This window comes from Macaca nemestrina, chromosome 13 (assembly GCF_043159975.1).
Source record: "Macaca nemestrina isolate mMacNem1 chromosome 13, mMacNem.hap1, whole genome shotgun sequence".
Taxonomy (NCBI): Eukaryota; Metazoa; Chordata; class Mammalia; order Primates; family Cercopithecidae; genus Macaca; species Macaca nemestrina.
In genome coordinates, this window is record NC_092137.1 from 121,902,822 (window position 1) to 121,914,639 (window position 11,818).

General features: G+C 50.4%; 1 protein-coding gene across 1 annotated transcript in view; it reads left to right on the forward strand.

Moving 5' to 3' along the window:
- Positions 1–9,647, forward strand: part of LOC105490034 (small nuclear ribonucleoprotein U5 subunit 200) — a 30,666-nt gene extending 21,019 nt beyond the window's left edge. Inside the window, exons 31-45 of the mRNA XM_011755251.3 lie at positions 181–408; positions 758–949; positions 1,045–1,223; positions 1,406–1,557; positions 2,851–2,959; positions 5,133–5,241; positions 5,695–5,884; positions 5,982–6,146; positions 6,337–6,458; positions 6,741–6,884; positions 6,973–7,149; positions 7,446–7,606; positions 7,702–7,783; positions 9,028–9,120; positions 9,222–9,647. Of these exons, the coding sequence (XP_011753553.2) occupies positions 181–408; positions 758–949; positions 1,045–1,223; positions 1,406–1,557; positions 2,851–2,959; positions 5,133–5,241; positions 5,695–5,884; positions 5,982–6,146; positions 6,337–6,458; positions 6,741–6,884; positions 6,973–7,149; positions 7,446–7,606; positions 7,702–7,783; positions 9,028–9,120; positions 9,222–9,365 (2,247 nt within the window). The 3' untranslated portion in view covers positions 9,366–9,647. The remainder of the gene's footprint in view (positions 1–180; positions 409–757; positions 950–1,044; positions 1,224–1,405; positions 1,558–2,850; positions 2,960–5,132; positions 5,242–5,694; positions 5,885–5,981; positions 6,147–6,336; positions 6,459–6,740; positions 6,885–6,972; positions 7,150–7,445; positions 7,607–7,701; positions 7,784–9,027; positions 9,121–9,221) is intronic.
- Positions 9,648–11,818: the final 2,171 nt, after the last annotated feature.

Genomic DNA, 11,818 nt, shown 5'->3' on the forward strand with positions numbered 1-11,818 from the left:
CATCTCAAAAAAAAAAAAAAAAAAGAAAGAAAAGCTGCCCCATCACATAAAGGCTGCTGTGGGATTAGAACGTAGCTTGAGATCAGCAGGTCTCTGTTTGGCATCTCAGGTTTTCCTCAGGTAAGTGAAAGATGCCTGGTATGACCTCATGTTGTTCGGCCTCCCTCCTCTGCCTGCCAGGTATACATGGACTGGTATGAGAAGTTCCAGGACAGGCTCAACAAGAAGGTGGTACTCCTGACGGGAGAGACCAGCACAGACCTGAAGCTGCTAGGCAAAGGGAACATTATCATCAGCACCCCCGAGAAGTGGGACATACTTTCCCGGCGGTGGAAGCAGCGCAAGAACGTGCAGAACATCAACCTCTTCGTGGTGGATGAGGTCCACCTTATCGGGGGCGAGAATGGGGTATGGCACGACCTTGCAGCACAGATGAGGGACTGGGACTGACCGAGTGACCTTGGCATTGGGCCTTGCATTTGGGTCTGAGGACGGAGACTCGGGGCTTCTCCCCGGAGGATTCTGCCTGCTGCCCTATTCCAAAGGGACAAGGTCAGCTTTTTTGGTAGTACTTTAGGAAAACAGTATTGTTTAGTGGAGGTTGGCTGCTGTGGAGGAGGTAGAACCAAAAACATGAGAGCTCCTAGTTAGAAGGAAGAATGAGGTCATTTTGAGGCTGCTGGGCTGTTCACAAAGGGGACCTCCAGGCAGAGGATGGGAGCCTCGGCCTGCAGTGACCCTCCCTCCCTCTTTCCAGCCTGTCTTAGAAGTGATCTGCTCCCGAATGCGCTACATCTCCTCCCAGATTGAGCGGCCCATTCGCATTGTGGCACTCAGCTCTTCGCTCTCCAATGCCAAGGATGTGGCCCACTGGCTGGGCTGCAGCGCCACCTCCACCTTCAACTTCCACCCCAATGTGCGTCCCGTCCCTTTGGAGCTGCACATCCAGGTAGGACCCACTCTCATCCGTCTGTGGGGTCCTACGTAGATCCTGAGTGCCCAGGTCTGATAACCTTGGTGTGTTTTCTTCTCCCCGGTCGCCAGGGCTTCAACATCAGCCATACACAAACGCGCCTGCTGTCCATGGCCAAGCCTGTGTACCATGCTGTCACCAAGCACTCGCCCAAGAAGCCTGTCATTGTCTTTGTCCCGTCTCGCAAGCAGACCCGCCTCACTGCCATTGACATCCTCACCACGTGTGCGGCAGACATCCAACGGCAGAGGTGGGCGGGGCCTGGTGTCTGGGGGTTGGGGTTAGGTTAAGTGAGGCTGGCCCACTCCAAGGGTGCCCTCTTTATGAGGGTGGGGTTAGCCCATGTGGCTCGGGGCCAGGTTCTGTACAGCTGGCAGGATGTCTGCCAGGAATTGGACCACTCTGAGCTGAGCCATTGCCTGTGCCGCACAGGTTCTTGCACTGCACCGAGAAGGATCTGATTCCGTACCTGGAGAAGCTGAGTGACAGCACGCTCAAGGAAACGCTGCTGAATGGGGTGGGCTACCTGCATGAGGGGCTCAGTCCCATGGAGCGGCGCCTAGTGGAGCAGCTCTTTAGTTCAGGTGAGTCAGGCCACAGAAGGGGAGCACAGCAAGGGCATCACCAAATGGTGGTGGTAAACCTGAGGGGTGCGGGTGGCAGTATTTCTCTACAGCATACTAGACCTTTTCAGAATACTGTTTAGGACTCTTAGCTGTTAACTCATTTGATCCTCCCGAGAGCCTCGTGAGGCAGGTGAGACAAACACTGTCCCTACTTGCCAGGTGAGAAAACAGGCAGACACGTCAGGCTGTGCTATCTCAGACAGGTGAGAAAACAGGCAGACACGTCGGGTTGTGCTATTTCAGAACCTGGTTTTCTAGAGTCCAGGACCTTTGGCCACTAGACTGCTGATTCTCCATGGATTAGTTCATTCTTGCATTGCTATAAAGAAATACTTGAGACTGGGTCATTTATAAAGAAAGGAGGTTTAATTGACCCACAGTTCTGGAGGCTGTACATGAAGCATGGTGGCATCTGCTTCTGGGAATGCCTCAGGGAAGGCCAACGGGAAGCAGGCATCTTACATGGCAGGAGCCAGGACCGAGAGAGTGGGTGGGGAGGTGCTACATACTTGAACAACCAGATCTTGTGAGAACTCACTCACTAGACAGTACCAAGGGCGGGTTGTGCTAAACCATTCATGAGAACTCCGTCCCCGTGGGCCAGTTATCTCCCACCAGGTCCCTCCTCCAACACTGGGGACTACGGTTCGATGAGATTTGGTGGAGACACAGATCCAAACCATCTCACCAAGATCGTTAGACTTTAGCACACAGGAGAGCTCTGATTCTCCCTTGGGCACACTCTTGCTGGCCACTGTCCCTTGTTGACCTGTGGCATTTTGTGCAAAGATTTACCTTTTAACACTGCTTAATGGAGCCTCATTGGAGATCCTCCTGCCAGAATCACTTCCTGTTACTCTTTGGCCCTTGAATCTGCCTGTTTGGGGCATGCTTAGAGTGACCTCCGGTTTGCTGGCGTGGCTGAGCCAGCCCATGGCTGCGTGAGTGTTAGCACTTTCCGGTCAGAGGAGCAGTCCATCAGCAGTAGTTATGCCTTGGTGTTCCTGGGCTTTGGGTTCTGTTCTATGATGAGTTGTTTTCTCCTGGATAGTCCCAGAGCAAGGCACCAGCAGCGTGGAGCTATCTCATAGCAATGTGTTACCTCTCATTCATGTTAGACCTTGTTCCTAGCCCACCTTGCTGTGAGTTCTGAAACGTAGCACAGGGTAAGCCACGGCCTGCCCATGAGGTAGTGAACCTGCTTCACCAAGAGACCCCTGTCCTCAGCCTTCTCTCCCCTATTCTGCTCAGGGGCTATCCAGGTGGTGGTGGCTTCTCGGAGTCTCTGCTGGGGCATGAACGTGGCTGCCCACCTGGTAATCATCATGGACACCCAGTACTACAATGGCAAGATCCACGCGTGAGTACAGCTGGTGGTCTGTGTTAGCCCAGACCTTCCTAAAATGAGTGTGAATCTGCAGACACACAGAAAGCAAGCTAGGATGAAGGAAAGGTGTTAGGGAAGTTAACAGCTGAGATGCCACCAGAGCCAAGTATTTAGGAGTTTTGTGTCTCAATACCTAGGCTCACATTTGGTTTTTAGTCATTGTGCTTCCACATTCCGCAGTTGGGAGAGGTAGGAAGTTAGCGCCAGGAGGAATGTTTGACATTATGTCATTAACCTCAAACATCTTGTAGATTAGGAAAAGCGACTTGGTCAAGGTCATACACCTATATAGTGACAAGAAGCTAGAAGAGTGCTGAGCGCGGTGGCTCATGCCTGTAATCCCAGCACTTTGGGAGGCTGAGGCAGGCGGATTGACAAGAAGCTAGAAGAGTGCTGAGCGCGGTGGCTCATGCCTGTAATCCCAGCACTTTGGGAGGCTGAGGCAGGCGGATCACTTGAGGTCAGGAGTTCCAGACCAGCCTGGCCAACACGGTGAAACCCCGTCTCTACTAAAGGTATAAAAATTAGCTGAGCGTGGTGGCACGTGCTTGTGCTTCCAGCTACTCAGGAGGCTGAGGCAGGAGAATCAGTTGAACCTGGGAGGCAGAGGTTGCAGTGAGCCAAGATTGTGCCATTGCATTCTAGCCTGGGCAACAGAGTGAGATTCCATCTCAAAAAAAAAAAAAAGGCCAGGTGTGGTGACACGCGCCTGTAATCCCAGCTACTTGGGAGGCTGAGCAGGAGAATCGCTTGAACCCGGGAGGCGGAGGTTGCAGTGAGCCGAGCTCGCACCACTGCACTCCAGTCTGAGCAACAGAGCGAGACTCCATCTCAAAAAAAAAAAAAAAAAAAAAGTTAGAAGAGTCAATCATTCGGCCGGGCGCGGTGGCTCAAGCCTGTAATCCCAGCACTTTGGGAGGCCGAGACGGGCGGATCACGAGGTCAGGAGATCGAGACCATCCTGGCTAACACGGTGAAACCCCGTCTCTACTGAAAAATACAAAAAAAAACCTAGCCGGGCGAGGTGGCAGGCGCCTGTAGTCCCAGCTACTCAGGAGCCTGAGGCAGGAGAATGGCGCGAACCCAGGCAGTGAGCCGAGATCCGGTCATTGCACTCCAGCCTGGGCCACAGCGCAAGACTCCGTCTCAAAAAAAAAAAAAAAAAGAAGAGTCAATCATTCTCAGAAAAACATCTGCTTTTTTTTTTTTTTTTTTTTTTTTGAGACAATCTTGTTCTGTCATTTAGGCTGGAATGCAGTGGTATGATCTCGGCCCACTACAGCCTCTGCCTCCCAGGCTCAAGCAATCATCCTGCCTCAGTCTCCCAAGTAGCTGGGACTACCAGCATGTGCTGCCACTCTCAGCTAACTTTTGCTTTTTTTTTTTTTTTTTTGTATAGATGGGTTTTCACCGTGTTGCCCAGGCTGGTCTTGAACTCCTGAGCTCAAATGATTCACCCACCCAAAGTGCCGGGATTACAGGCGTGAGTTATGGTGCCTGGCCCAATGCTTAATAACTTTTTCCCGAAATGCGGATTAGTTTGAAGTGAATTTTATTTACGGGTTCATTTTTAATGTTTGAAGCTGCTTCTAGGTTGGGTTAAAGTCAGGTGACTTGATGACTCATGAAATGCACAGCTATGAAGTTTGGAAAGTGTGGCGGTGCGCACCTGTGGTGGCTGAAGTGAGAGGATCCCTTGAGCCTAGGAGGTCAAGGCTGCAGTGAGCCGTGGCTGTGCCACTGCACTCCAGCATGGACAGTAGAGCAAGATGCTCTATCAAAAAACAAACAAAAAAATAAATAAATAATTTTTTTAATTAAAGGAGAAAAGTTTGGGAAGTTTGACTTACATATTTGATCCTCGAATAGGGAGTTATTTTGGTTTTGGCATTAGATAGTTTTGTAGCTTGGTTCATGGCACTTGAGCAGCAAATTCATGGCCCTTACACTGAATGCTAAAATGATGTAGAGGCCAGCCAGTGAAGCCAGTTCTAAGTGCAGAGATTCATAAACAGAGTCATGCTGTGATTTGACCACGCCTCCCCGTATTTACATTTTACTGTTACTTGGTGAAGGGAGTCGGGCCTCCTGAGCGTGGTCTCCGTGTTGAGGCGGCTTTTCCTTCTTTCCCCGCATCTGTCACCAGCTATGTGGATTACCCCATCTATGATGTGCTTCAGATGGTGGGTCACGCCAACCGCCCTTTGCAGGACGATGAGGGACGCTGCGTCATCATGTGTCAGGGCTCCAAGAAGGTCAGTCCTGGATTCATGCAGCCTCTTAGATCCGGAGCCTCAGAATGGATTCTTTAATCCTTCTTTTGATAGGACGTCTTCAGTAATTTTAGTCTCTTAACTTCTGCCTCTCTTGTTTACACAATTCTTTTGTAACGAGCCTGCCACCCGTTTGGAATTTTGCTGCCTTTTGCTTTTGCTGCTGCCGTTGGCTCCACGTGTTGAGGGCTTCGCCCGCTAGTTGGTTCCCTCCTTCCTCACTGGGCTGCCCACTGCTCTGCCCTCGTGACTTGCTGTGCCTCTGTTCCCACTGCGTATTGTCGCCAGTGACGCACTTTCTAAACCTGTGGCTTCTTCCATTTTGGTATTAGTTAGGTCTCGCACGGGGACCATGCCCTGTTGATTTGCCCTTGGCCCTTTGTGACCATGTTGTCACTAATTATTGATTAATGCTGCTGCTTCTCCAACCCACAGGATTTCTTCAAGAAGTTCTTATATGAGCCATTGCCAGTGGAGTCTCATCTGGACCACTGTATGCATGACCACTTCAATGCTGAGATCGTCACCAAGACCATTGAGAACAAGCAGGACGCTGTGGACTACCTCACCTGGACCTTTCTGTACCGCCGCATGACACAGAACCCCAATTACTACAACCTGCAGGGTCAGTGCGCTTGGGAGCACACGTGATTCTTTGGTGGTTCCCACAGCCTTTGCTGGGCGTTTTCTCAAGGCTCCCCACTCACCTCTCACCTCCATAGGCATCTCCCATCGTCACTTGTCCGACCACTTGTCAGAGCTGGTGGAGCAGACCCTGAGTGACCTGGAGCAGTCCAAGTGCATCAGCATCGAGGACGAGATGGATGTGGCACCTCTGAACCTGGGCATGATCGCTGCCTACTATTACATCAACTACACCACCATTGGTGAGGCCCGGCACGGCCCGTGTCCTGTCTGTAGGAGCCTTCTCACACAGGGGTCAGGAGCCCACTGGGATGAGAGGTCTGCCCGTGTCTGTCAGCGGGATGACACTGCAGGGGAGAGCAGGGCAGCCCAGGCAGTTCTGCTCCTTCTCCGCTTGCTTTCGGCTTCTCTCAAATGTCCTTTTTCTGTCAGAGCTCTTCAGCATGTCCCTCAATGCCAAGACCAAGGTGCGAGGGCTCATCGAGATCATCTCCAATGCGGCAGAGTACGAGAACATTCCCATCCGGCACCATGAAGACAACCTGCTGAGGCAGGTGAGGACGGCAGCTTCAGGAGAACGTCCTGGGAACAACGAACTCTGCCTGTGTGCCCAGAGCACATGGCGTCCCTGCCACCAACACCCCCATATGCATCCCCCGACCCCCACCATATGTCCTCCCCTCCATACCTCCCTCACACTCATCTCCATCCCACTGCCACCCACGTGCCTCGGGGTGTTGAAGGGCTGTGAGCCTGGGCCATGTGGTGCTTTGGCCTGAGCCAGTCTCAGGCAGGGTCACCTGTTCATCACCAACTATTTTTCTTCCACTTGGTAGTTGGCTCAGAAGGTCCCCCACAAGCTGAATAACCCTAAGTTCAATGATCCGCACGTCAAGACCAACCTGCTCCTGCAGGCTCACCTGTCGCGCATGCAGCTGAGTGCTGAGTTGCAGTCCGATACGGAGGAAATCCTCAGTAAGGTAGGGTGTGGGTGTGGGGCACGGGCCAGTGGTGCTACAGACATCTCAGCTGCAACCCCGCCCACTTTGGTACGCCTTTTCGTGGTAGGCAATCCGGCTTATCCAGGCCTGTGTGGATGTCCTCTCCAGCAATGGGTGGCTCAGCCCTGCTCTGGCAGCCATGGAACTGGCCCAGATGGTCACCCAAGCCATGTGGTCCAAGGACTCCTACCTGAAGCAGCTGCCACACTTCACCTCTGAGCACATCAAACGTTGCACAGACAAGGTGAGCCGGGTCAGCCCAGAGGGTCAGGTGGGTGAGCCTGAGAGCCCAGTGTTGTGGACCGAGGGTGGGTTGCGGGAGGTGGGTCTCAGTGAGTGAAACTTGTAGTTGTGGTTCCTCCGAAGGGGCTCCCTGTTGAGATGCTAGAGAGGCTGCCAACGGTGGGCCGTGTTCTTTCTGCAACTGTTTTCTCTCGATGACTTGATGGTGTAGGAGGTAAAAGCAGCAGCTCTTGGCGCCTGTGTCATTTGCTGTTGGCCTGTGTTCTGTCTTTCCTGACGTCCGAATCCTCACTGCAGGGGGTGGAGAGTGTTTTTGACATCATGGAGATGGAGGATGAAGAACGGAACGCATTGCTTCAGCTGACCGACAGCCAGATTGCAGATGTGGCTCGCTTTTGTAACCGCTACCCTAATATCGAACTGTCTTATGAGGTGGTGGATAAGGACAGCATCCGCAGGTGAGCCAGAGGTGGTACCTGTTGGGCACAGCACGATAGTATGCTGTGAGCCCACTGCCACATCACTGACGTGCGCCCCTCCTCTCCCCCTGCAGTGGCGGGCCAGTTGTGGTGCTGGTGCAGCTGGAGCGAGAGGAGGAAGTCACAGGCCCTGTCATTGCGCCCCTCTTCCCGCAGGTGCGTCCTGGTAACTGGCTTGGCCAGGTGTCAACTCCCCTATCCACTGGCTAGGTGCATGGTGCAAGGGCACTGTCCCTGAGGGAGGGAAACTTTAGACTGATAATGAGCTCACAAGGCTGAGAATTAATCTTGAGGCTATGGGTTTTTTTTTTTTTTTTCCTTTCGTGTTTGTTTCTGCTTAAACAATTTAGGGCCGGGCACAGTGGCTCACGCCTGTAATCCCAGCACTTTGGGAGGCCAAGGCGGGCAGATCACGAGGGCAGGAGTTCGAGACCAGCCTGGCCAACATTGTGAAACCTCATCTCTACTAAAAATACAAAAATTAGCCGCACCTGATGGTGGGCACCTGTAGTCCCAGCTACTTGGGAGGCTGAGGCAGGAGAATCACTTGAACCGGGAGGTGGAGGCTGCAGCAAGCCGAGATTGCCCCACTGCACACCAACCTAGGCAACAATGTGAGACTTTGTCTCAAAAAAAAAAAAAAAAAGTAGATGACTGGTCATTGTGAAACCCGTCAGTCGTGCAGCATTTCCATCTCTCTGGCTGTTTAAGATGCGTTTGTCTTTAACTCCCGTGGCTCCAGGACACTTGGGCTTTCCTGGTGGTTTCTTCTTTTTTCTCACTGCCACTCACTGTGCTTCTGGGTGCTTGGTTTTTTACCAGCAGAAAGAAATTCTGGTTCTCTTTATATGGGAGAAGAATTGAAGGTTGACAGCAGAAACCAGATCCTGTCATATGTAATTCACAGGCTCTGAGTAACGAGTGCTTTTAACTAGGACTCCTGGTCTTTGTGACAGTGGGGCGGCCAGTAGACAGGGCTGCAAGGCCTGCTGGGGATCATCTCTGTGCACATTCAGCTCTGGGTTAAGCTTTTTCTCATCTGGCAGATATGCCCTGGACTTAAAAGTATCTCTAAGGAACTCAAAGCTACCAGGCCCCAAAGACTAGACCTCTAACAGTAGTACCTTGGACTTAGCAGCAGGTTCTAAGCGGGAGAAGGTACCTTGGCACAAGGAAATGAGCCAGAACCAACAAATGAGTTCATCTACTTACTTAAATAATTAAGCCTGTTTGAGAGAACTTTTGACAGTATTAAAATGTTGTATCTAATTGTATTTCGGGAAGAAACTTTGGAAAGCTATCTGATTTTTGTTATTTCTTTTGTAACCGTAACCATTTTCATGGCTGCCTATGGCCATCAAGTTTTACATGCTGAAATTCTTGGTTTTGGATCACTGCAGAAGCGTGAAGAGGGCTGGTGGGTGGTGATTGGAGACGCCAAGTCCAATAGTCTCATCTCCATCAAGAGGCTGACCCTCCAGCAGAAGGCCAAGGTGAGTGTGTCCACTGGCGCCAGCATTTGTTCCGGCGTGGGGGAAGGGTGAGAATGCTTACCGTGTCCGTGCTCATAATGATTTCTGCCTGCTCTTTCTAGGTGAAGTTGGACTTTGTGGCCCCAGCCACTGGCGCCCACAACTACACTCTGTACTTCATGAGTGACGCTTACATGGGATGTGACCAGGAGTACAAATTCAGCGTGGATGTGAAAGAAGCTGAGACGGACAGTGATTCAGATTGAGTCCTGAGGCATTTACTCTTGGGTAAAGGAGAGTCGAGCCTGAATTAGCAATGTGTACCTTGTAGGGATCCTGGTTGTGGGGACCAGGTCTGTGGGCCTGAGGTCTGGCCAGCCAGGGCTGGTGCTGTCCCTGCCCACCTCCACTTCCTTTTCCCTTGCTCACTCTGGATCCAGTGACAGCAGGTGTCAAGGGTGAAGCATAAATCATATATAGCATTTTCAGGCATGTTCCTGGTAGTTCTTTTGAGTTTGATATTCTAATAAAATAATTTGTAGAAACCATTTGTCTTTGCAGTGATTCCAAATTAAACGTTTTCTTTCTCCAATCTAAGGGCATGGCCAAAAAGATCTGGTTATTTTTTAGCCAGAAACGTGCTTGTAATGAGTACTTCTGGAGGACAGACCTGCTCATTAGGCGTGCTGTCCCCTGTAGCCTTGTGAGTCAGCCTGGAGGAGGGAACATCCGACTGTGGCCTGGCCCCAGTGGTGCCCACACATCAGCATGACCACAGGAACCAACACTGAGCCTCGGAAGCTAGATCACAGGTTAGGCGTTTCTCTAGATGGGGGTTCTGAAATGTGCAGTGTCTGCTCCTGGCAGGCAGCACCAGAAAGGGCACTGAAATGTACCAGCTGGATGTGCCCCAGTCTTAATAAACAGGTTTTCTAATCCAGATCTTCTGATTGTCTCCAAATTCTTACCTTCTGTTCTTTAGACTAAATGCACACAAAACTGAAAGACGATTCTGAGGGGCAGTTTCCTCAGGGTAGCAGTTTTCAAATGATTTGGTGGTAGGACCTCTTTACGCTACTAAAAACTAAGAACCTCAAAGAGCTTTTTTCTTTTTAAATAACAAATTTATTTTTCACAGTTCTGGAGGTTGCCCCAAAAAGCTTTTCTTCTAGGTTAATGCACTTTTAAATCATCATGTTAACTTTTTTTTTTTTTTTTTTTAAATACAGACAGGGTTTAGCCATGTTGCCCAGGCTGATCTTGAATTCCTGAGCTCAAGTGATCTGCCCACCTCAGCCTCCCAGAAGTGCTGGGATTACAGGCATGAGCCACCATGCCCAGTCCATGTTAACATTTTTTGTGAAGAATAACTTCCAAAACAATCCAAGGAGAAGAGTGGCAGTTTTACAGTATCTTTAGTCTCTTGTTATAACAAGAAACAGTTGAATTCTTACAGCTGCTTCTACATCCAAACTGGTTTTCGTTGCAGTAAGCTGACTCCACACAGACGCGCAGGTGGAAGACAGGTTCTAAACAGCCCCTTCAGCGAACTGTGGCTGTTCTCTGATGCCAAGACAAGTGATACTTTTTTTTTTTTGAAATGGAGTCTCACGGTGCCACCCAGGCTGGAGTGCAGTGGCACGATCTGGGCTCACTGCAGCCTCCACCTCCTGGGTTCACGTGATTCTCCTGCCTCAGCCTCCCGAGCAGCTGGGACTACAAGGGGTCTGCCACCACGCCCAGCTAATTTTTGTAATTTTAGTAGAGATGGGCTTTCACCATATTGGCCAGGCTGGTCTTGAACTCCTGACTTTGTGACCCACCCACCTCGGCCTACCAAAGTGCTGGGATTACAGGCGTGAGCCACCACGCCTGGCTTACTACAAGTGATAGTTTCTTAAAGGCAATGTGGACTCTGAAAACTTAATGCACTCTTAGATTGTTAATACATTAAAATCCACTGGCCTTACACTTTTGAATGAATCTCCGAGCCATGCATGATTTTGTAACATCACGTACTGGTTTTGGAAAACTGGTTCATTGAATTCTTCCAAATGAAATGCATTTCATTATACAAATCACATGTGTTAATATCCCCAACAATAAAGCTCATGGTGGAGTACAGATTTTCAGAAATTCTAATTTTTGCTTGAAAGCTTTCTTTTATCATTGGCAACACTATCAGTTGTTTCCCTTGAAGTGAGAGGCTCATTCCATTCATTTTCCAGAAAATGTCAGCCAAAGTCTAAATACCATAATCTGCTAGTTCTTTCAACTCTAAAGGGCATGCCTTGAACACAGCCAATTCAGCTTGCAACTCAATGGTACCACTGCTTTTCCTCAAGGCATCCACACTGCAGTGCACAGCAGAGGGGCTTCATGCATGCTTTCAGTCGTCTCAGAGTAAGTGTTCTCAAGGTCAACTTTTTTTTTTTTTTTTTTCTCCTGAGACAGGGTTTCGCTCGTTGCCCAGGCTGGAGTGCAGTGGTGTGATCCTGGCTCACTGCAACCTCCACCTACTGGCTTCAAGTGATTCTCTTGCCTCGGCCTCCTAAGTAGCTGGAATTACAGACATGCACCACCACACCCAGCTATAATTTTGTATTTTTAGTAGAGACGGGGTTTCTCCATGTTGGTCAGGCTGGTCTCGAACTCCTGACCTCAGGTGATCTGCCCGCCTCGGCCTCCCGAAGTGCTGGGATTACAGGCGTGAGCCACA